Source organism: Vidua macroura, chromosome 3 (genome assembly GCF_024509145.1).
Source record: "Vidua macroura isolate BioBank_ID:100142 chromosome 3, ASM2450914v1, whole genome shotgun sequence".
Classification (NCBI taxonomy): Eukaryota; Metazoa; Chordata; class Aves; order Passeriformes; family Viduidae; genus Vidua; species Vidua macroura.
In genome coordinates, this window is record NC_071573.1 from 93,497,253 (window position 1) to 93,519,609 (window position 22,357).

The 22,357-nt window shown below is 34.5% G+C and overlaps 1 protein-coding gene across 1 annotated transcript in view; it reads left to right on the plus strand.

Moving 5' to 3' along the window:
• CSMD1 (CUB and Sushi multiple domains 1) overlaps positions 1–22,357 on the plus strand; it is a 1,093,428-nt gene that overhangs the window by 1,005,365 nt on the left and 65,706 nt on the right. The window contains exons 49-50 of the mRNA XM_053974810.1: positions 7,272–7,460; positions 16,486–16,671. Coding sequence (XP_053830785.1) covers positions 7,272–7,460; positions 16,486–16,671 — 375 coding nt within the window. The remainder of the gene's footprint in view (positions 1–7,271; positions 7,461–16,485; positions 16,672–22,357) is intronic.

A 22,357-nucleotide genomic window follows, 5' to 3' on the forward strand; every position in this document is an offset into this window, starting at 1 on the left:
TGCAATAACAGACTTTAAAAATATATATATATATACTCAGCAGCAGCTAGAAGGAGTGAGAATACATGAGTGACAACTCTGCAGAAACCATGGTTAGTGGAGATGGAGGGGGAGGAGGTGCTCCAGGTGCCAAAAGTAAGTTTTCTTGAAGCCTGTATTGCTCTCTAACCCTAGTATACCACTAAGGCCCACCCAGCTGCCTGCTCATTGCCCCCACAGCAAGATACAGGATGGAGCAGAGAATCAGAAGAATAAAAATGAGAAAACTTGTGGGATGAGATAAACAGGTAAAGTTTAATAGGTCAAACAAAAGCTGCACATGCAATGCAATCAAATCAAAATAAGGAATTCATTCACCACTTCCCATTGACAGGTGTTCAGCTATCTCCAGGGGAGCAGTGTCTTAGTGGTGACTTGAACGTAACTTCCAACATTGGTCCTTCCTTCATCTCACAGCTTATATTTTTGAGCATGACACCATATCTTATAGACTATTTCTTTGGTCAATTGGGGTCAGCTGTCCTATCTTTGTCCCCTCCCAAATCCCTGTGCATACCCAGCCTCCTTGCTAGTGGGATGGTGTGAGAAGCAGAAAGGCTTTGACTCAGTGTAAGCCTTGCTCAACAGTGACATCCCTGTATTATCAACACTGTTTTTATCAGAAATCCACAACACAGCCTCATATTAGAGCCTTCGAAGAAAATGTACTCTATCCCAGACAAACCAGCATACCTGGGAAAAGAGGAGAGGAAGGGAAGGGCAGGCAGAGCAGAGACTTTTCACAATTTGGTTTGTATCTCATTATCTTACTCTGATTGAAAAAAATTAAATTAATTTCCCCAAGTCAAGTCTGTTTTGCCTGTGACAGTAACAGCTGGATGATGTCTCCCTGTCCCTATCTCATCCCGCAAACCTTTTGTTATATTTTCTCTCCCCTGCACAGCTGAGAAAGGGATCAATTCTGCAGCTTTGGTGTGCAGCCAGGGTCAACCCAGCATACTTTTGTTATGTTCTTTTAACCTCATATGTAATTGCAAGAAGCTTAGTTCTTCCCCATTCTTTTATTGTTATTTTTAAGCTTTGGATATGTTAAACAAGTATTCCTACTCCCTCTCTATTTCAGTTTAAAATAAAAGAATATTGATTAGTTTGTCTTTACATTTTCCAGTAGATGGTTAGAAGTGACAAGGGAACTGTGTGAAGAAGTTCGTCAGAGTCTGTATAATTGTTTCTTCTGCAATTTGTAACTTTTAGATGGTGGTTTGCACACTGGGAAGGTCACAGCAAAGGTTTATACAGTACTGTGAATCATGAAAAATATTCAGGATGATTTATAAATATTGAACCACCAGTAAGAACAGCTGTCATATAAATAGCAGATTATTTACTTAGGTATTTATTTTGCAGACATTCACAATTATATCATTAAAGAGAGAATAGGCTTTTGCAAATCTATCTTGTCTTTTCATATTGTTTATTTGTTAGATTTAAAATAAAATGCAAAAGAAAAGGAATGACAGCCTGATCCCTTTTTGTTGTTTGCTTGAGTATTGTTCTCCATCTTGATCCTGTACATTTTAAAGTGAAAAGTAACATATGGAATGGATGGATTTCCATTAATTAAGGGAATGTTTTGGTAGTCAGAAAAGATATATTTAGTTTTCTTATGTGTCCTTACCTACTTACTTTAGGCAGTGTCCAATTTCTTATCTATGCCAGTGAGTATGACAGTAGCCACTACACTATAAATATCCACTACAGTGGATATTTAAAGAATAGCAGCACAAGGAGATCAGATTCCGCAGTAATATGACAAAGACAATTAAGTATCCAAAAAAGAAAAGTTAAAAGGAAGGAATATACTGAGGTGTGATTTTTTATTTCTCAACATAAAGTCTAGCATGTAAGGAAACAAATCTCTGCGGTATCGGAAGGAATTTTTTTCATTTATTTATAATTTCAAACATAGTGCTGTTTCTGTGAATACTTATAAATATCTTCTTCATATTACTTTTTTTGACTACTGATCAAGGATACTGCTGGGAAATCAAGTCCTTTGCTAAGATTAATTCTTTGATAAAATTTTTTATATTCCCTGTAGAGAGTGAGTTTTATAAAATCATCTGGGAGGGTTGGACATGGAATTTAAAAGAATTTTAATTTTTAATTCAGAGTCATTTAATTGAACTTGCCTGAGATAGAGTGTCTCAAACAGCAAAAACAACCCCTCAGCATAAATATTTAAGCATTCCAGCTATTAAGAGAATATGCTTTGTTAAAGGAAGTGTGTGGTCTTGCAAATGCAAGATCAGTGTTTATAGATGTTGCTGTCCACATATCTGATGACTAGTGATATGTGATTTAGCTGGCAGCTATTATCCTGTTGATATTCAGTGGCAAATTACAAAAGTTCTGATGTTAAGTGAGCTGAATGTTTTGATTATAAGTGAGCTGAAAATGTTCAGTATGTTGCCTTACAAAATACACTGTTATCTAAGAGGTCTTGAAAGAATGTGGACAATATATAATCTGGAAAAATAAATTAAATCTATAACTGTAAAGCTGCTTCAGTCACTGGAACAGTCATAGAAGTTTATCACATTTTGTGGTAAAACATTGTCATTCCCAGATAAGAGCTCTCCTGTGTGATTACACCTATTTCAGCTAAGCCTCGTGAGATTCCAGGACAGATTCCCCCAGAAACTGCCTGGGAGAAAAACAGCATTTTATCACCGTAGTCCTTGACACAAGGCTGCAGTATTTTATGAGTGCACTGTATGGATTTCTGCTTAAGCTCAAAATTTACACTCAGCTTACAGTCTCTGTAGTTTTCAGTCTGGCATTCTTCAAATATTTGCTTACACTTCAGGTCTTCAGATATTTATTTATTGCTTTGTGTGTGATTCTTCTGTTAATATGTCAGTTCCTGATCCTAGAAGTTGTTATGTGTGCTTCATCCTAGGCTCTGAAGGGAGTTCAGTTTCAAGAACAGATTAAAAATTACTAAGATAGTGACTAAGAAGGGAATTGTATGTATACTTATCACTATTCCTTTACTGTATCAACAAGTGTACTTTTCAGAGTTGTAAAATAAAAATCCGTCTTCAGAATGTTTAGATAATTTGCTTAAAATGCTTTTCTTCTTCTCATGCTATCTATAGCTTAGATATAATATATTGCTTTGCGTATCAGCCTTTTCTATACATATCATGCTGTCTTGGCAGCACAAAGTACTATAGTTGTAGTAGAACTTTTACATGTTTGTGGATTACAAACACCGTTTGCCTGTAACCTTGTTGATGGCTTCTGACTTGCTACCACCCTACTGCTACTACTTTGAAAAGTCATTAATAAGAATTTCTGTAAGAGTGGAAGATGGATCTGATCTAGATTAAATACTTGTTTTAAACATAAGTTATCCAAACATATATGGTTTACATCACAAAATGCATATTATGTGTGTCAGAAACACTCTTAACAGTCATGAAAGTGTAAATTTTGCTACTCTGGGAGCACAGCCCATTTCTGATACATGGGAACTTTTCTGTACTGCTATCTAGTGAACTTTTCATTCTACTTCAAGGAATCCACCTCACTTCATGTAGTGTCATTCATCATACCTTTTTTGTCCCAAACCTTATGCCCATTATGGTCAAAATACCTCTGCCAAGACAGTCTAGCTGTGCTTCTCAACCCTTCTTTCTCATCTCCACCCTTTTTCCACCCCTCCCTACAAATCACAGTCTACTTTTAGTGGTAGAAAACATAAAGTTTTTCTTTATCCAGCTTTTATCTATCTTTCTTTCCCATCTAGCTTAACATCTTAATTTCTCTTCCTCTTTACAAAGACTCCTCTAATTTGTTATCCTCCTCCTTCCTTGCTTCTGTCTCTGATCTTCTCTTTCTTTCTGCCCCACTAGTCAGTTTCATTTGATTTTATAATCTTTTCTTTCCCTGAATCATATTTTACTCTGAGCACAGTCTCGGCCTCTGATTCATCAATCCTTTTGGTACCACCACTAATGGCTGAGTACTTCTCTTTCTTTCATTTTCATCACTTTCTCCTAGTCTCCAGTCCCTACATTCCCATTTCTCATCTCTATGCATGATCTGTCATGGCTACTCTTCCCCATGGCTCTTAAATCAGCACCTTCATCTCAAATACTCTTTCTCTCCTTTCTCCAGTTATAACCTCCCTACCCTGTCAAACACATCTCTTAATTTTATATTCACACTTGAAAGTCTGCCTTTTCACAATGGCAGATGACCACAAACTTTTACCAAGGTATCTCAGTTCCCAGATCTCCTCTTCCCTATTTCTTAGAGGTCCATGAATCCTCTGCCACTCACTGACCTCGGGTTGTCAGGAAAAATAAGCATTAGTAATGGTAGGCTGAAGAGATGGTTGAAATCAGAAAATATACAGGAGTCATCAGGGTATCTGGGAAAGGAGGATATAGTTTTCTGTAGAATATCTGCAACAATAAACTTTCAAAATTAAGTATTTTCAAAGGGATGTTGAAGTAAATTCTGAGTGATATTGCTATTTCGTCTTCCTTCTTGTTTTCTTCTACAAATTTCTTAGTTCAAATGATTTTTTTTGCTTGACTCTTCTCTGAACACCACTTGATTCACTGGAGAGCTTAAACCATGCTTTTGGGCTCAAGGAATTATTAATTGTTACAACATAAGCAAAAATTATGACTGATAGATTTCCCTTTTGGCTCCTGAGGAAATTTTCAGTATTTTGACATCATTCTGTGTAATTCAGTAGCCTGAATGTCCCATATTTCATGCCATTTTAAAGCTTCTCTCTCTGGATGATCTTATATATTTATTGTTGTAATCAGCCACAGCTAAAGCATGGCAATAAATACCTGGCAATTAGAACATGAAGTCTAACCTGTTATGCTAAAAATTTATTATGCATTAAAAACCCTATTCTTTTATATCTAGCTAAGAATTTACTGTTAGAATAACAGTGTTAACAGTTTAATAAAAGAATTACTAGTACAGATTAAATGGTTATAGGAGGAGATAGAAAAAAGTAGAAATGAAAGTACTATACAGAAAAACAATATGGTTAGAATTTTTATACAGTATTACTGGGCTACAGACAAATATTTTATGTCTAAAATTGCAGTACTGATGTAATAAATTTGTAGTTTTTTCTGAATTGCATATTTTATTTATGACTCACCATCTTTTCTTAAGATCTAGGATATTTAAAATTAAATAGCACTTAAGAGGTTACTGGAGCTGATTTTAGAGGTCTTAATCTGCTTGTTTTGCAATAACAATCTTATTTATTCTTCAATATGTTGAAAGGAAAATTAAAGCCACGTGGTTGTTTAAATGTCAAGTCCCCTTTTTAAAGAGTAATTTGATAATTAATGTAATTTAGGCAGGCAAGTGAGTGTCACCATGCTTATAAAGGACATAGAACATGGCCCTAAAAAATTATTTTACTGAACCATCTTGGCTTATTAATTTTCATTCTAGTTTTAATTTCTTCCTTTATGATTTAATGTGGTTTTTTTTTTTTTTTCAGCTAGTCCTCAAGTGAAAGAATGTACAGAAATAACATTTCGAGTAGAAATAATGTTGTTTAATTGAGAACTATATAGTATAGTTTCAACAGATAACAATATTTTTTGGTATCTTGAATGTTGGACTTAGCTTTACTGCTTATGTTGGGTGTTATTACTTAGAAATATTGACTTTGATATACTGCATCTAAATCTAGACATTTAAAGGAAGTGTTTCAGTTAGGAATATAATCAACTCTATGAACTCTGTCAATGAACAAAAACATTCTTCTTTAGGTAGTAATTGATATAGTAGGTGCACCATAAGGTGACAAAATATACATTAAAGATAAAAATTTAAAAATAGAGCTAGATATTGAAATCTGTAATTATGCACTTGTGAAAATAAAACAAAACAACTTCTACATAATTGTCTACAGAAGTGAAAATTAATATCACAATATACCTAAGACACATTTCAGTATGATGGAGGGAGTATTCCAACTGTTGTTGCAATCTCAGTCTTATTGGTATTGACATTTAGTTCTCGGTGGAGCTCAGCAGTGTCTTCCCTATGAAGAATGTTAGTAGGCTTATTTCAGTGGTGGATGTGCAGTCAGATTTATTTTCAGAAAGCCATGGTCCTGCCATGCTGATTCTGAAAAGATAATCTCAGTAAGCTTGGCACAGTGCATACCTGCTTCCAATACGCTATGACTTGTACATCAGTATGGAGTCCAGATAATTTTTTCATGTTGCTTTTATCTAGTGATAAATGTTTGCGTTCTACAAACAGATTCATTTTTTAACTCTGCATATAGTGTGTCAAACTATACTGTACTTCTGCTTGATCTGCATCCAGTTCAGGTATCCATACATCCTTCTGGACAGATACTGCAACCTTATTTTAAAAAATGGTCTTTATTGCTCTCTTTTTGACACACAAAAAAAAAAAATTGTACTTCTTTTTCTTACTCAGCATATATGAAAAAAAATTCCATTTATATGTCACAGGTACTCAAGGACCATGCTGGTCATGAAAACCCCTCTGCAAAAAATATTAGTAGAGTAGTGATTAAAGTTAAGCAAGGTTTACTTTCATTTCAAAATTCAAAGAGGTGCATTCTGTCTTACTTCATATGTAGTGTAAATTCAACATTTAAGAAGTTACAGTCAGTCATGTTACATGCCTTTTCTAAAAAATAATATACTTGCCTATATCTTTGAGAGAACAGGTACAAAAAACTAACTGCATTTTAATCTAAAAAACACACATCTGAAGAATCAGTGTACTGTTATTTGTCTTATAAACGTTTAACATATTTGACAAAATGTTTGAACTTTGATGTATGTGTCTAAATGCACTGAAATTTTTAATAAAGCTGTTTATAATTGGTTTTGAATATTGTGTAGCTCAAAGAATAATTTTATGCTTGTAAAGTTATCAGATTTGTAGTAGAATGTTTATTAAGTGTGAGCAAACTTACTGAACATTCTATATGCTTCATGATTGTAGCTTCCTTGTGTGCAGTAGTACAAACTGGTTTTGATTACAAATTTTGTTTTTGAACTTCATGATGTTATAGGTAGTCTGAATCTTCACTGAGGATTCCAAAAGTACTGTAAAGGTTTCAGTATTGATTTTAGTGGCATTCAAAGTTTGTACATGTCATAAATAATCTTAATTTTGTACATTAAGTGCATTTGATTTGTTTTTAATAATGTCCATTTTTTGGTTTTTAGCTCCTTATTGCAGTTTAAACTCTAACTTGAGGAATGGTGGAATTATAAATAAAACTGGTGGTCCTGCTGGAAGCAAAGTTCGCTACTACTGCAAACCTGGGTATAGAATGATTGGTCACAATAACGCGACGTGCAGGCGCTACCAAAATGGCATGTACCAGTGGGATTCTCCTGTGCCAATCTGCCATGGTAAGACAATGCTTTCGTCTTGAGTAGGCTTCTATAATTTCATTGTAAGGCTGTTTGACAAAACAAAGATGCAGCATTGTCAATACTGCTGTATGCCAAGACAGACACTGATATCATGACCTGATCCAAACACATACTGACTTGTGTATTTCATGTGTGCAGGGTTGAAGTATTAAGAACTATTCATGCAGTCAAATACAGACCAAGTGAAAAATATGTCTTCAGTACTTTTTTTCTATAGCAATGTACATACCTACAAACAGACCACAGGTCATGATATTGTATTACAGAAAATAAAAAAAGAAAAAAATCAGTAGTTATAAGGGATTACTTTATTATTTTAGAAAATAACTTCATAGCCAGTACTTTAAAGACATAAAGACATAATTTTTAACTTCTTTTCTCTCTTTTTTTTTTTTTTTGTTTTTTTTTGTTTAGTTTTTTGTTTGTTTGGTTGGTTTTTTTTTTTTTTTTCTTGGTTTTTGTTTTTTTTGTTTGTTTTGTTTTGTTTTGTTTTGTTTTTACTATCCTGAAACTGAAGCAGGGTCTACTTTAGCTTGCTGCTCTTGTTAATAGTCTTTACTGTTTACATGTATATGCCCCATCCCTGGAAGGGCCAGGTTGGATGGGCCTTTGAGCAGCCTGGTCTAGTGGAAGGTGTCCCTGCCCATGACAGAGGTTTGGAACCAGATGGTCTTTAATGTCCCTTCCAACCCAAACTATTCTGTGATTCTATGATAATATCAGGGACCTGGGGAAGAGAAAGAAGGCTGCAAATTCTACCCATATATGGCCTATTCTAACATGTGTCTGCTTCTAGTCTCATTATGGAATGAAATTATAGTAGTGTTAATATTTAATAACATGATTGATTAAAACTTGCATTTACTTGTTCTTATCTTTGTAAGACATTAACATTAATTTTTATGTCTTCTTCAAGAAAATATTTTTGTTCCATCACAGTGATGGTTCAGATATTTCTAAAAAGACCATAAGATGGAAGTAAGAAAGTTTTATTTTGTGAATTAATTAAAAAAAAAAAAAAAAAGAAAAAAAAAAGGCCAGCTGAGATTTGGCATGATGCCTACTCTTCTGTTGAAGGTGTGCTATTTGTAAGAAAAGTAAAAAGCTGCAGAAATTTGGCTACAGTTAAAGAACTTGAAGGAATGGGGTTCCTATCTTTTATGCAGAGTAATTTGGTAGTTAAATATTTCTTCTGGATGAGCATTTTCCTGCTGAGAAGGGCCATGTGGCTATACCCCTACCAGTCCAGGGAGAAACTCAAATTGTCAGTGTGCCACAAGCAGGACCTGTGTATCTGTGCTTCCAGAATCCAGGAGGTCTTCTAATCTTATACGCCATCATGTTATATAATATAATGCCACATATATGTCAGATATTATTTGATACGGCATGTGATTCTGTTTGATCTTCCTGAAGGCCACTGAGTCATGGGAGAATATGTGTGTGTCTGGATGTGAGGTAAATTTAGGGACAAATGCTGCTTTTGGACTTGAACTGCATTTTAGGTGCTGTTTCTGGTGCTGGCATCAAAATTCAGACACTAGAGAACCTGGAATAATGAATAGACCTATATCTTGGGATCAGCAAAGTGGAGGATAAAATACTGTTCCAGATTAAAACAAATTTTTTACATCTTTATGTGGGATAAAGTTTTGATTCATTTACTTAAACATGGAAGTCTAGTGTCATTTTCAGTGTTCTGAGGTGTTTTACCTCTCCTCCATCCACTAGCAAAGAAAGGTGCAAAATCCTGTGTTATAGGCTTGCAGGATATCTTGGAGGCCTAACATTCTCAGGTAGCTCTAGACAATGGGAAAAATAAAAACAATAAAAACTGCCTAAACTATTCTATTTGATATGGTCAATACTGTTGCTGAAACTTTGGGAGCTATTTTGATGGCTAGCTGGCAGGTGTCTTTTTTCAAAAGAAATTTTGGCATCTTAATCTGGACCTCAGTTACTTTAAGCATGTGAGGATAGAGAGTATTCTCAGTGTACTTGTTAGACTGGGGGAGTTGGGGCCATTAATTTAAGGAGGCCCTATATTTTAATTTTCTCCAGAATTTAAAATCTTGTGATTCCTCAGCTGTCACAAATTCTATGCAAATGTATTCCTTAGCTTTCTAGTGCTACTTCCACTATTGTTCAATCAAATAGCAGAGTTCTGTAAAATGAAAATATGTCCCAGCACATAAAAATTCTTATATAGTTAATTCTTTTTTCATAGTTTCTCTATTTTGCTAGAACAGTCTAATGTTAAGAGTTTTGTTTTACATTTTTAGTTTTCACATTTTACGTTCACAATGGCACAGAAAGTGTTTCAAATTTGCCATTCTAACCTTGAAAATTATGTCCAAACATAATGAGGTTTGTGAATGGAGAAAAAAGTTCTTTAAACAATTGAAGAAAAAAGTCCCCACTTTTAAGGACAAAATGGAATAATTCACAGAAAGGAGGAGGGAAAATGTACAAATGTGCAGGACTTCGTATAACATCCCAGGACTTGATAGTGGATAACCAAGGGTCAAAGAGCCTCATAAAGTAATACATTCTGAACAGAACTTAAGAGGATTCAAGAAAATAGTAAAATACTTCAGACACTGTGTCTGCCCTTTTTTTTTCACTATGTGCAAGGAGGAGCTTTGAAATTTTAGCAATCTAGCATCTTCACAAATACTTTTTTTGTTGAATTTTAAGCTGTATTTATAATTTCATCAATATATATGGCTGTGGGTATGTAGATTTTTGTAAACAATGGAAGAAAACAATATTTGCAAGATAGATAGTTTAATCTTTACTATAAATTTCTCATAAATGTAAGATTCCTCATTTTAATATATAAATTTACAACTCTGGCACAATTATTCCAACTTAGATGTCCGAATGAGGCATATGTTTTTCAAAGAACTCTGAAATGGAGAGCATATTTCAAAATTTATTTAGTACCTGTTATCAAAATGCATTCTCTTTGAAAATTAATTAAAATTACACATTTGCTACAGCTCATGAATTTCATTATAGGATCTTTCTAAATCAAAATGCCTTTGATTAGTTCAGAAATTTCTGTAAAACCAGTCCTGCAGGGTTACATTTGTAATTAATAACTTGAATTTGTAAAAATTAATTTTTGAAATCAAGTTTGATCATATTATCAAAAAGGGTAATTATTTTTTGCGTATCTATTACAACAACATCTAATTTGAATATGAAAACATCTAATATGAGTTGATCTGATAGGGTCAGAAGATATTTTTCAATTCGTCTTGTCAAATGCAAATGTTGTAATAATGTCTTGAATGCTGTATAAAAAACTTGACTCCTATCTAGGAAATTATAACTTACTGTTATTGCTTTTATTTCATTTGTGAAGTGAAAAGAGAATCATGAGTCATGCTACATTCAAAAGAGATATGAAGAGAAAATAATAATTCTTATATAATAACTGTAAGTGGCTCCTGAGAGGAAATAGTAAGGCCCCAGTAGTGATACTGGCAACAACATTTGTCAGCCACTGATTAGCTCATGTATGGATTGCCATGCTGGGGGAGAGTAGGAAGAGAAGACTGAGGCTGGGGATGAAGAGAAGACAAGAGAAAATATAAGAAAAGCTTGGCAGGAAAAGCAGTTGGAAGAAAAACTGAAAGCAAGTTGTCAGGGTCAATATGGCTCAGCAGTGCTCGGTTGCCAGAGTCTGGAGGCTGAGACATGGAACAAGTGAGAGTGCAACAGAGTCTCTGGCAGGCATGAGCAAATGCCCCTCTTTATCTCACCTGTTCCTCCTATACAGGACTCAGCTTCTGACTTTGTTCTTCCTGATTTCTCCCACTCATTCTTAAAAGAGCTAAAAATAATTTTAAAGAGCCTTGAAAAACCCATGGCTGCTCTTCACCATTGAAGTTACCTCCTAGTAGGTTTATAAAAGCAAACTGGAGGTACTTACTTTAAGGAAGTTCTTACCTGAATTGTAAGTACTTGGAAAGGCTCTGTTTATGACAGAAGCATGATGCAAGCTTAGGTGATGCCAACAGTTCCTGCTTAAAACACTGACTCCAGGCACTGTCATTGTGCTTACCTCTGTTCTTGAAGTGTATGGATGTACGCTGTGGAGCTAGAGATCTTTGTACATTTTGCTGTACTGAACAAAGCTTATTCCAGGACCATGACTGCATTCCATGTTTGCCCTGGGAGAGTGGGTTTGAAAACACCCATTTACAGTTTGCACAAGACCTATGACTCTGAGGCCACCAAACTACTTCCTCATAAAATTAGGTGTTTTGTGGTTTGGGATATGGAATTAAGCTTGGGCCTTTTACCTTTTTGGTAAATGTTACTATGAAAAAATGTCCCTTTTAGCATACAGTCTTAAAAATGTGAGATAAGTAGCAAATTAAAAATACCAAATTCCAGCTATCTCTTATAAATGAGTGACCATATTTCACAATATAAAACAGTAAGTGTATTACTCTAGACTAAAAAAATCCCAGAAATTTAAGGAGAAACCAGGTAGTTTTAAAATCCATCTTTTAATAAGCTAAAATTAGTTCCAGAATGAATGAAATAATTAATCTGTGTTCTTTCTTGACAGAGGAATTACAGCTAACCTTACATTAACAAGATCCTAAGTTAGGTTTTTCTTTTTCTTTTTCTTTTTTTTTCTTTTTTTTTTTTCTTCTCAGAGGAGACAGTGAAATACTGGAATAGATTGTCTGTGGAGAGTGTGAAAGTTTCATCATTGGAGATCTTTCAAAAACAAATTAGATCAAGATTGGTCAAGTATAATTTTGACTTGTGATAGGAGAATAGGTTAGATGATCACTCATAACAGGTTTTTTTTATACTCCCAACCCCATTTTCACTTCCTTTTTTATTTTTGTATGTATCCAAGTCTGAGAATTGTCAGTGCTCTCTCTAATGTTTCCAATTGGATATGATACATATAAGCCACTGAGCATGTTTTTGTTTTGAGTCCTACTTTTAGGGACTTCTCTGTTTCTAACTACAATTTTTGGGTATTTAACTGCCTTTTCCAGGACTATGTTCAATGCCAGAAACAGGTCACTGAATGATGAATGCTTGTGGATTAACTTTAGGGATTTTCCAGCATATGAAAATAAACTCAATGTCTTCCTGTAATGCACTCCCCAGCTGCATTTCTATATGCAATGAAATTGCATGCTTTGAAGATAAATAATATATAAGTATCTTACTGGAATACAGGTGTATAGGTACTTTAAAGTATTGCCATACACCTTAAATTTACCGGTTTTAATAAGAAATAAATGCAAGTATGATGTAGAACATAAAAGAGCAATTAAAACATCTCAGTTTCTAGATAAAAGGCTTTTCCCATTGCATTGGAAGAAGTATATTTTTCTGCTGTGCAAGATAACAGATACAATTAATTAATTAATTAATTTAATTAATTAATTTTTAACACTCTGAATGCACATCTTCCAGCTGGAACCTGTCAGTCTCATCTCATCATTGACCTAAGAAACATGCTGACAATTCCTCAAGCCAGAAGATTTTCTCACACAATTCTTAATTCTTTAACAATCATGAAGCTGAGAGCTTCAAAATGCTTGGTTGTGGCACAGTAGTGTCATTGTTTCCACTGTCCAAACAAAATATGCCATTTTAGTCAGTTTGGTTCAGCTTACTTTACTTTAAATTTTAAAATACTTGCTATTTAGTGAAACTCTCCTTGCAGATACACTTTGTTTTAACACTGCTGCTCTAAAAGCCTTTAGCAGCCTTGATAAATTTGTAGCAACATTCCAATCCCAGGCTCTGGGAGACAAGCATACAAAAAATAAACAGATAAGACTCTAATTGGAGCAGTGCCCGGATGCCCAAACTGCTTTTATGATAAGTAGCTAAAGCAGCAGTGAGAAAAGCCTGGCAATTTAGCAGTGCAAGATTTAGAAACAACTAAGGAAAGAAGGAACACAGTAAGGGCTGAGGTTCACTCTGAGGATGAAAGTGCTGAAGTGTGACAGGTAAGCATAGATTTTGAGGTGCTTTAGCATACTGGACATTGCATCAGACCCCTGACATAACTGAGAGGCCCACCTGTGTGTGAGCAGGCATTGTACATCTTTTATTCCTTCAAATAACTTGCACATAAGAGCTACTCAGTCTTGAACATTTCAGTGTGTCTCTAAAAAGGTTATTGCTAAAGGTGAAGAACAAATGCTGACAGAATTATTAGCTTCTACCATGAACTAAACAGACCTGAGTTGGTTTGTTGGTTTTTTTTTTTGTTTGTTTGTTTTGTTTTCAAATGGCATAATAAAAGCTTCTTGCTTTACTAAGGTATTTGAAGTTATTTCATGTTTAGAGTATTTAGAGGGAAATAAAATGAGGTTTGCCTCTATATACAGATGGGCACATACATGGGATGGGTTGGTAGACTTACAGTTTTGATTTTTTGGTTTTATTCAATTAAATGTGTGTGCCCTTAACTGAGAGATTACTGCTTTGATATGAGAAAGGAGACCTGAAAATGTTGACAAGAAGTTAAATCTTAACCAAAAGCATTCAGACATGTTGTCACAAGTCAGAAGAGAACTGTAAGGCATGTTAGGACAAGTGGAGGCATAGTGCAAGACATTGCAAGAAATATTTCACAGTAACCATGACTTGAAATGCACTGGCATTTTTATGATGTACTACAGTAGAGTGTGAGTTTAATTTTCCATCAGTTCAGCATGCAGACAAACCTTTTGCAAGTATTGCTTGCCTGACACAAGATCAGAGTTGGTTCTAGTTGTAGGTAAAGTATTCAGCTGATCTTTAGGGAATATAGAGCATTTAACTAGATACACTTATGCTGACTGTTGAGTACACCAGAGACCTGAAAAACTACCACTCCTGCTGTGGTCACCTAGTGGAAAATGACTTCTAATATAAAAACCTGCTCCAGAAGCTGCAGAACTTGCTTTTATCCTTCCACTTCTCTATTTTATTTTACATGATTCAGAGCAGTCAAAAGTGGACTTCCAAAACTCCTTCCTTATCGCTCCTCTCTACCTTCTCTGTCCCAGTACTACTCCTTCCACTGGCAGGAGGCTCAGCCCCTGCCCACTGATGGAGAAATAATCAGTTTTGATAAGAGGATAATCCTAACAATTCCGGTTAGGATACAAAAAGTGCCAAGAAGTTGTGTTACAAAGGAGGCAGCTTATTTTGGAACATTCCTATAGCTCTACTTCTGCTAGCAATATGACAAATTCCAGATGAAAGGAACAGCAGAAATGAAGTAATCATTTGTTATTTCATCATGGTTATATCTCCCCAATGTAATAATTTTCAAAGTACTGTGTTGTATTTAATTTAAATTCATCAGATGTGACAATTTGGAAACACTGAAAACAAATTTCAAAGTTGTGTTTATGGCACCATAATGATGTGTTCTGAAATTAATAATTTACATTGAATTGGGTATATAGTGATAAAAACTAATTCTTTTTTTCAAAAAGTACTAATCTTCACCACTAAAACAGATTTCAGACAAACACTGATTTCTTCTTTTGAAATTTATTTATTTTTATTTTAAAATATTGAAATATTGAATTACTTTTTACCATTAGCTGCATGTAAGGAAAAAATACTTTTGTTTGTAAAACTTTACTTTTTATTCGTAAATATTTAAAAATTAAAGCTTCAATTCTTTCAGTGTATTTACTACAGAGCAGTAAACTGGACGCCAAACTCAAAAGTAGTTTGTGATTCTGTACACACACACATATTGGTTTATATGAACTCATGAAATAGATTCATTGTAATAATTTGATAGGTAGCCCGCTCCAAGTTGCCATTTTGCAGAAAGTAACATTCTTTCACAGAAGATAATACAACCTTACCTTTAGAAGAACTGTGGGGCAAACATAAAGTTTTTACCAGCTTTAGTAACTTATTGAAGGACCTACAGTTAATATCTGTACATTAATAACTACTTTAAAATAAATGTAGCATTAAAAGAAATTTAAAAAAATATATATTGTCAAAAGCAAGGAAACTGAGAAGTCAGATGACAGAAGGCAATCTTGATTTGGAGACCTTTCTGAAGGTTTTAAAAGTGACTGAAATAGATATTTTTATAATTATACTCTGCCCAAAAATTGTATATTATGTGATACTGTTAAAGGAACGCTGGCTATTAATAATTAATATATAAGCCTAAAAAAACACCCTAGGTGCTACTCAAACTTCACTAAGTTGACAGCAAATTAAACTTTGTGATCTTGAAAGAAAAACTATTCATTTGGAGTTAAATGCAGAAGGAGGAAAAAAATGAAAATAATTCAGTAAATAATTTCCTTCATGATGTAGAAAACTGATAAGCCTAGATACAGATAATATTTAAAATTCTGAAATAAATTAATCAAATATGTAAATAAGTTTTAAGATTTCTGAATCATGTCCTTAAGTGAGCACTTCCCTGTCTAGACATATATTTGATTGTTTTCTCATCAGACAAAAAAATGTTAAATTGAATTCTTTAGCAATATAGTTCTAAATGCATAGAACAAACAAACATGAAATATATGAACAAACTATGATGAAGTAATGCAGGATTGAAAGAAAACCTGAAAGAATGGAGCAGACTACTAGAAAGCATTTAAGAGTTTTTAAGTTCATTGCTTCCTGGACTAAATCTCTTTAGACACTTCTGATTTTTTTTTCTCCAGCCAATAAACCATTGTCCTTAGCCTGTGTTGAAAATTTTTTCTCTGCAGTGATTATATTGAACTCAATAATTGTTTATAAAATGTTTGTCTATATTAGATGCACTTACAAGTTTTTATCAATGTTTTAAATACTGTTATATTTATCAGAATGTTGCAAATTCAATGCAAAATTAATTTCAACTGTTATATATGAGATATGTCAAAATAACTAATCTATGTTTCTTATTTCAGTGGTGGGACAATATTTTAAAAAAATATATATATAATAAAATTCCAATTCTTCATATTTTTATTTTCTTTCTTTTCAGCTGTATCTTGTGGCATTCCTGAGTCCCCTGGGAATGGTTCAGTTATAGGCAATGAATTCACTTTGGGCAGTAGATTGATATATGAATGTAATGAGGGCTTCAAGCTGGAATCTAGTCAGCAAGCAACAGCAGTGTGTCAAGAAGATGGATTATGGAGCAACAAAGGGAGGCCACCTGTTTGCAAATGTAAGTGAGCAGGTATTTCTAAAGAATATTTCCCCACAATTTTCTCAGGAAATTCTTCACTGCTGATATTTAGGTTTTACATATACATATGCCCTGAAATGGCCATTAGGAATGAATCATCATTTAGCATGTAGTAAAGTAGAAGAGGCCTACAAATTTGTTTAATTAAAAATTCTTTGTTTTATCTTATTCAAAACATCTGAGTTTAAATCCTTAGATATTTAAATTTCCTGAATATTTTCTTATTATGAATAATATGCCCTTCACCATGATGAGTTACAATCAGCAATTATAATTTGTTTTTTTTTTTAATATAGCTTCTAGAGTAATAAAAGCAAAAATTATTTCTTAAAAGATTTGTGTAGATAATTAAGCTGGATAGAATTTCTTCAGTCTTCATTTCTGCCTCCTGTCAGGAACAAGCCAAGGTAGTGCAGGCTTATCTACTATATGGCTTAGCCTCTCATTTGTATTGGGCAGCCATTTCTTCTCTCTGTCCTGCATCAAAGCAATAATTAACTGAGCCTGACTTCAACGTGACTTGAAATACCGATTAGGACATAATCTCAAAGTTAATAATTGATTTAATACTATGCGTAAAAATGTTGAGAGTTAATTTAGAATCTTGATCTAATCAACAGCATATGTATGTGCCTTCCAGATTCTGAATTTGATAAGCACTTTTATTTTTTAAACAAGTAAAATTCAACTCATTTTAAAAGAAATAGTAAAATTGTGAAGTTATACATGATTGTGAAAGGGTTTTCATTTATTTGAATCAATTAATAGCAAACAATTATTAGAAAATATTTTTGAAAGTTAGTGTGAGAAAATTTCTAGGCATCCTTGACAGATGGTTTTTTAACCTAATCTTGAACACCCTCCTGAATACTCTCTTTCAGTAATTTATTTTCAGCCTTGCAGTTTTTCCTAGTACTTATAGAATCTCAAGCTGGTTTTCTGTAGTGTAAAGGCCTTATTTCATTTTGTATCCACAGAGGACAAATAGAAGTTACTTTATACTTCTTTTATTCTTCTTAATGTGTTTGAAAACTCTTATTTTTCAGTGTAGTGGGTTATCCTTGGTGAGCTGTCATACCTCACACAGCTGTTCACTCCCTTTCCCTTTTCAACCAGATGGGAAAAAATGGGATGAATACTCTCATGGGTCAAGATAAGGAAAGAGAGAGGACTCAGCTTGGAAAAAGTTAATTTAATGTATTGCCAATTAAAATAAGATGAAATAAGCTTTGGAAAAGAAATGTTACAAAACATCAAAACAATCCTTTCCTCCCTCTATTCCCAGGGTTACCTTCATTCTGTTGGTTCTTTTCCTTACTCCAGTCAGTGCTAAGGGATAAGGAATGGGAGTTGTGGTCAGCTTATTAAAGACTTCTCTCTGCTTCTTCCTCCTTGCACTTTTCCTCTGATCCAGCATATGTCTTCTTCATGAGCTATTGAACTTCAAGACAAACTTCTTGTAGTGTGGCTCCTCCATCAGCTGCAGTTTCTTCAAGAAATTATATCCATCTGCTCCAGTGTGGGCTGCAGTATGGATATCTGCTCTGGCATGGTCCTCTCCATTGGGCTGCAGCAAAACACCAGCTCTGGTGTTTTTGTCTGGAACACGTCCCTCTTATATGATGTTAGTGTTCCCTCTGCTGTTTCTCATTCTTTTTGTTGCACCTTCTCTGCCCGTGCAAAGTTTTGCCCTTTTCTAAACAGTTTCCCAAAGGTGCTACCATCATGGCTGCAGAGATCAGCCGTGTTCTGCGCTGGGTCCATTGGAACTGACTGTGCCCAGCAGCCTCTCCTCACAAAGACCACTCCTGGAGCTGCTCACTTACCCCTGTCAACTCCTTGATTCCTGAATCCAGTGCATTCAGTCACCTTTTCTGTAGCGATAACTATTTTATTGTGATTCTTTCTCACTCTTCCTTCCTACTTTTAGGACCAGTGATTCTCATTATTGTCCTCTGGACAATCTCCAATTGATCTTCACCTTCCTTGAAGGGCAGTGCCTAAAACTGTACACAGCAACTCCACAGAGTACACAAAGAGGATTATTCAAAACCAGCTGTGATCACACAGACATGATGTGAATTCCAAGTCGTATACAGAGGGAAGGCAGTGCTCCAGTGTATTGAAGTGAGCTTCATTTTCAGAAAAAAAAAATTGACAATGTACAAAGCACATAACTTGAACGATTAATCAGCAAAAATGTCAACAGTTGTTTTTTTTTTTTTTGAGGGAAGAGGCCAGATAAACTATCTAGGAATTATATGTACTAAATTCATAACACTATGAAAAAACACAGTGAAAAAAAAACATTAAAAAAAAAGCTTGTACAATTGAAATGTTCAAATTTAGCCAATGATTACCCTTTAATAGAAAGCTTATTTACTAACATTTAGCACAACTTTCAACATTAAAAATTTTGTTTAGTATTTATAATAAACTAACAAAATATATAACATTTTCTTCCTTTTCTTCTCTTTTCTTTATCTAAAAAAAATTATTGTTTGAAAAAGAATCCAATTACTTCTAAATCTAGGTGTGCTAAATTAAAGTGCTAGTGATGTAGATGACAATTTTAAATCAATATTTTCAGAATGGGTTGCTATTCCGAGGCAAGCATGCTTTACCCAAGATTTCTTACTTGCAAAGTGCAGGGAGCTTAGACAATCTGCATAACAACCTGGTTTTTTCAGTATTGCTGCTGTAAGGAGAGACGTGTTTAGTCTCCAGAAACAGAAACATCTCTAACTTGGTGGGAAGCAAACACAGCACAGAAAGGTAAATGGTAAATAAAAAGGTCCATTTTTATTCCCATATCTGTTAAAATTAAGGTTGAAATCAGGGCAGTTTGTTTTGCAAAACACGTCTGATAATATCATGCCTGAGGCAGATGTTTGAAAGGCCTTTCTCTTCATTAAAAGCATTTACATCAGATTTTAAGCATGAAAAATATGATTCGTGATGGTCATAGAGCAAGACACAGATGGATCATGGATATCAGGCTACTGAATTTAATTACAGAAAATGGAAAGCAACAGATATCTACTAAGAAAGCTTAATTGAATGACAAATATCTTGCTTCAGTTTTTCTTCATAGAGATCTCTAGAACATGGTGAAGGGAAGAGACTTCTCTATTGCTCTTCCATAGAACATAGAATCAGGAAATAGTTTGGGTTGGAAGGAACATTAAAAATCATATAGTTCCAACCCCCCTGCCATGAACAGGAATACGTTCTACTAGACCAGGTTGCTTATGGCCTCATCTAACCTGACTTTGAACACTTCCAGGAACTGGACATTCTCAGCCTCTCTGGGAAAACTGTTCCAGTGCCTCACCACTCTCATAGTGAAGAATTTCTAATCTAAACTTACTCTCTTTAAATTTGAAACTGTTCTCCTTTTCCTATTACTACATGCTTTTGTGAAAAGTCTCTCTAGCTCTCATGTAGCTCCCTTAGGCACTGGAAGGCTGCTCTAAGGTCTCTCAGGAGCCTACTTTGCTCCAGGCTGAATGACACCAACTCCCTCAGCCTGTCATCATCAAGGTGCTCCAGCCCATTGATCATCTTTTTGGTCTTCTCTGTATTCACTCCAAGAGGTCCATGTCTTTCTTTTGTTGGGGGCCCTAGAGCTGGGCACAGTGTTCCAGGTGGGGTCTCACGGGAGCAGAATAGGAGGTTAAATCACCTCTCTCAACCTACTGGCCACCCTTTTTTCAATGCAGCCCAGAGTACAGTTGGCCTTCTGAACTGCAAGTGCACATTGCTGGCTCATGTCAAGCTTCTCATCAACCAACACCCCAAGCCCTCCTCCTCAGAGCTCCTCTCAATTTATTCTGTGCCCAGCTTGTACTCGTGTTTCAGATTTCCCTGACCCATGGGTAGGACCTTGCACTTGGCTGTATTGAACTTCACAAGGGTCACCATTATCCATTGATTTGTTTACTTTTCAAATCCATGTCTCTCTGGCCTTTTCCTCTTACTGCTTTCCTTTTCATAGAAGTATGTGGATGCATAACCTAGAATACTGAGTTTATGGTTCATTCTTCTAACATTTTAATTGGCTAAGATAGTCCCTGTAACTGCATAACTTCGTTGCTCTTTTTCACTATTCCTTTGATACATTTATTCAAAAATTTAAGTCAGGTTCTTGATTGGTTTATGCTAATTCATCTAACATCAAATATTTTAAGGACAGCTAGCATCACTTTTCTGCAATCTTTGTATTGCTGTAGATTTTTTTTTTTGAAGGTGTAGTGTGCTAAGCTGTAACAGTGATGGTTCAGATATATTTTTTTCTATAAATAAATTGAAAAACAATTATAAATTTTATAATTTATGAGTTTATAAAAATAACTTTTAAAATAATTTTTAATATGTTTGGAAATTATCTAGTTATAGAACTAAGAATCATAAGTAGTTCTGAAATAAAACAATAGTTGTAGTATAATTGCAAAACCAAATTTGCTAAGATAAACAGACAATGACTCACATCAACTCATCGTAGATATTGTGCTGGTGGGTTTTATTTGCTAAGACATTCAAAACATCATACCCATTTTCTTTAACAAATCCTAAGGTCAGTAAGTATTTTTGAAGTATTTTGTCAGCATTTAGTATGTAACATGGAGTACTTATTCAATGAACTGTACTAAAACCGTTCATAAATTTAACATTTTTAATTAGTCCAGATACATTAGACTGATAACAGATTGGCTTGATATAGCTAAATGGATTGACAGACTGATGCTGAATATCACATGATCCTTCTGTTTATCTGTTTTGTGGTTTTGAAGCCTTTCCTGTCTGAATATATTGACCCACATGAACAGCTTAATTTCCTTTGTATCAGCATACTGACACTATCAGCTTGCTTAAGTGATCCTATTTTGTTCTTGGGTCTTTGTTCATAGATTTTGTGATGTATAGGATTACTTGGTTTCCTACTGTCTTCTAATTTTACTAATACTTGTGAATTTAAAGCACACTACTATCTCAGATATAATGCATGACTTCACCTTAATGTTTTTCATATTGTTAAGCTAATACTGAAGTTATTCAAATGGTTATATTTGAAAAATGTAGGTCACATTACTGCATTAGGTTCACCAAATAGTAAGTCCAAAATGCCCTTTCCCCATTTTTGTGGTTGTTAACTACCAGCTGAAGAATGGCAATTAAGTATCGTATGCTCCTTGCACATAATAAATAATAATAATAAGTATTACTTATTAATACAAAATACTGCAAAATAATAATAGCAAGTATTACTAAATAGCAAGTTCCTGTAATTGAGATATTTTTCCATCATGAACATTATATTTTTTTTCTTTGAAAAAGACAATCGCACTCAGAGTCACAATATTCAAGATACTCTGGAAGAGCAACCTTCCGATGTTTTTCAACACTTCCCAAAATAAGCTTTTCCATGAAGACTATTTTTCACTTTTGATATTTAGAGCAGTGAAGGAGTAAAATTTTTCACTGAAGTGAGACTGATAGGCCTGTAGTTTCCAGGGTCCTCCTTCTTGCCTTTCTTGAAAACTGGGATAATGTTCCCCAGCTTCCGGTCAGCTGGAACCTCTCCAGATTCCCAAGACTGCTCAAAAATCATCAAGAGATGTTTTGCAATGACATAACCGAGCTCTTTGAGGATTCTTGGATAAAT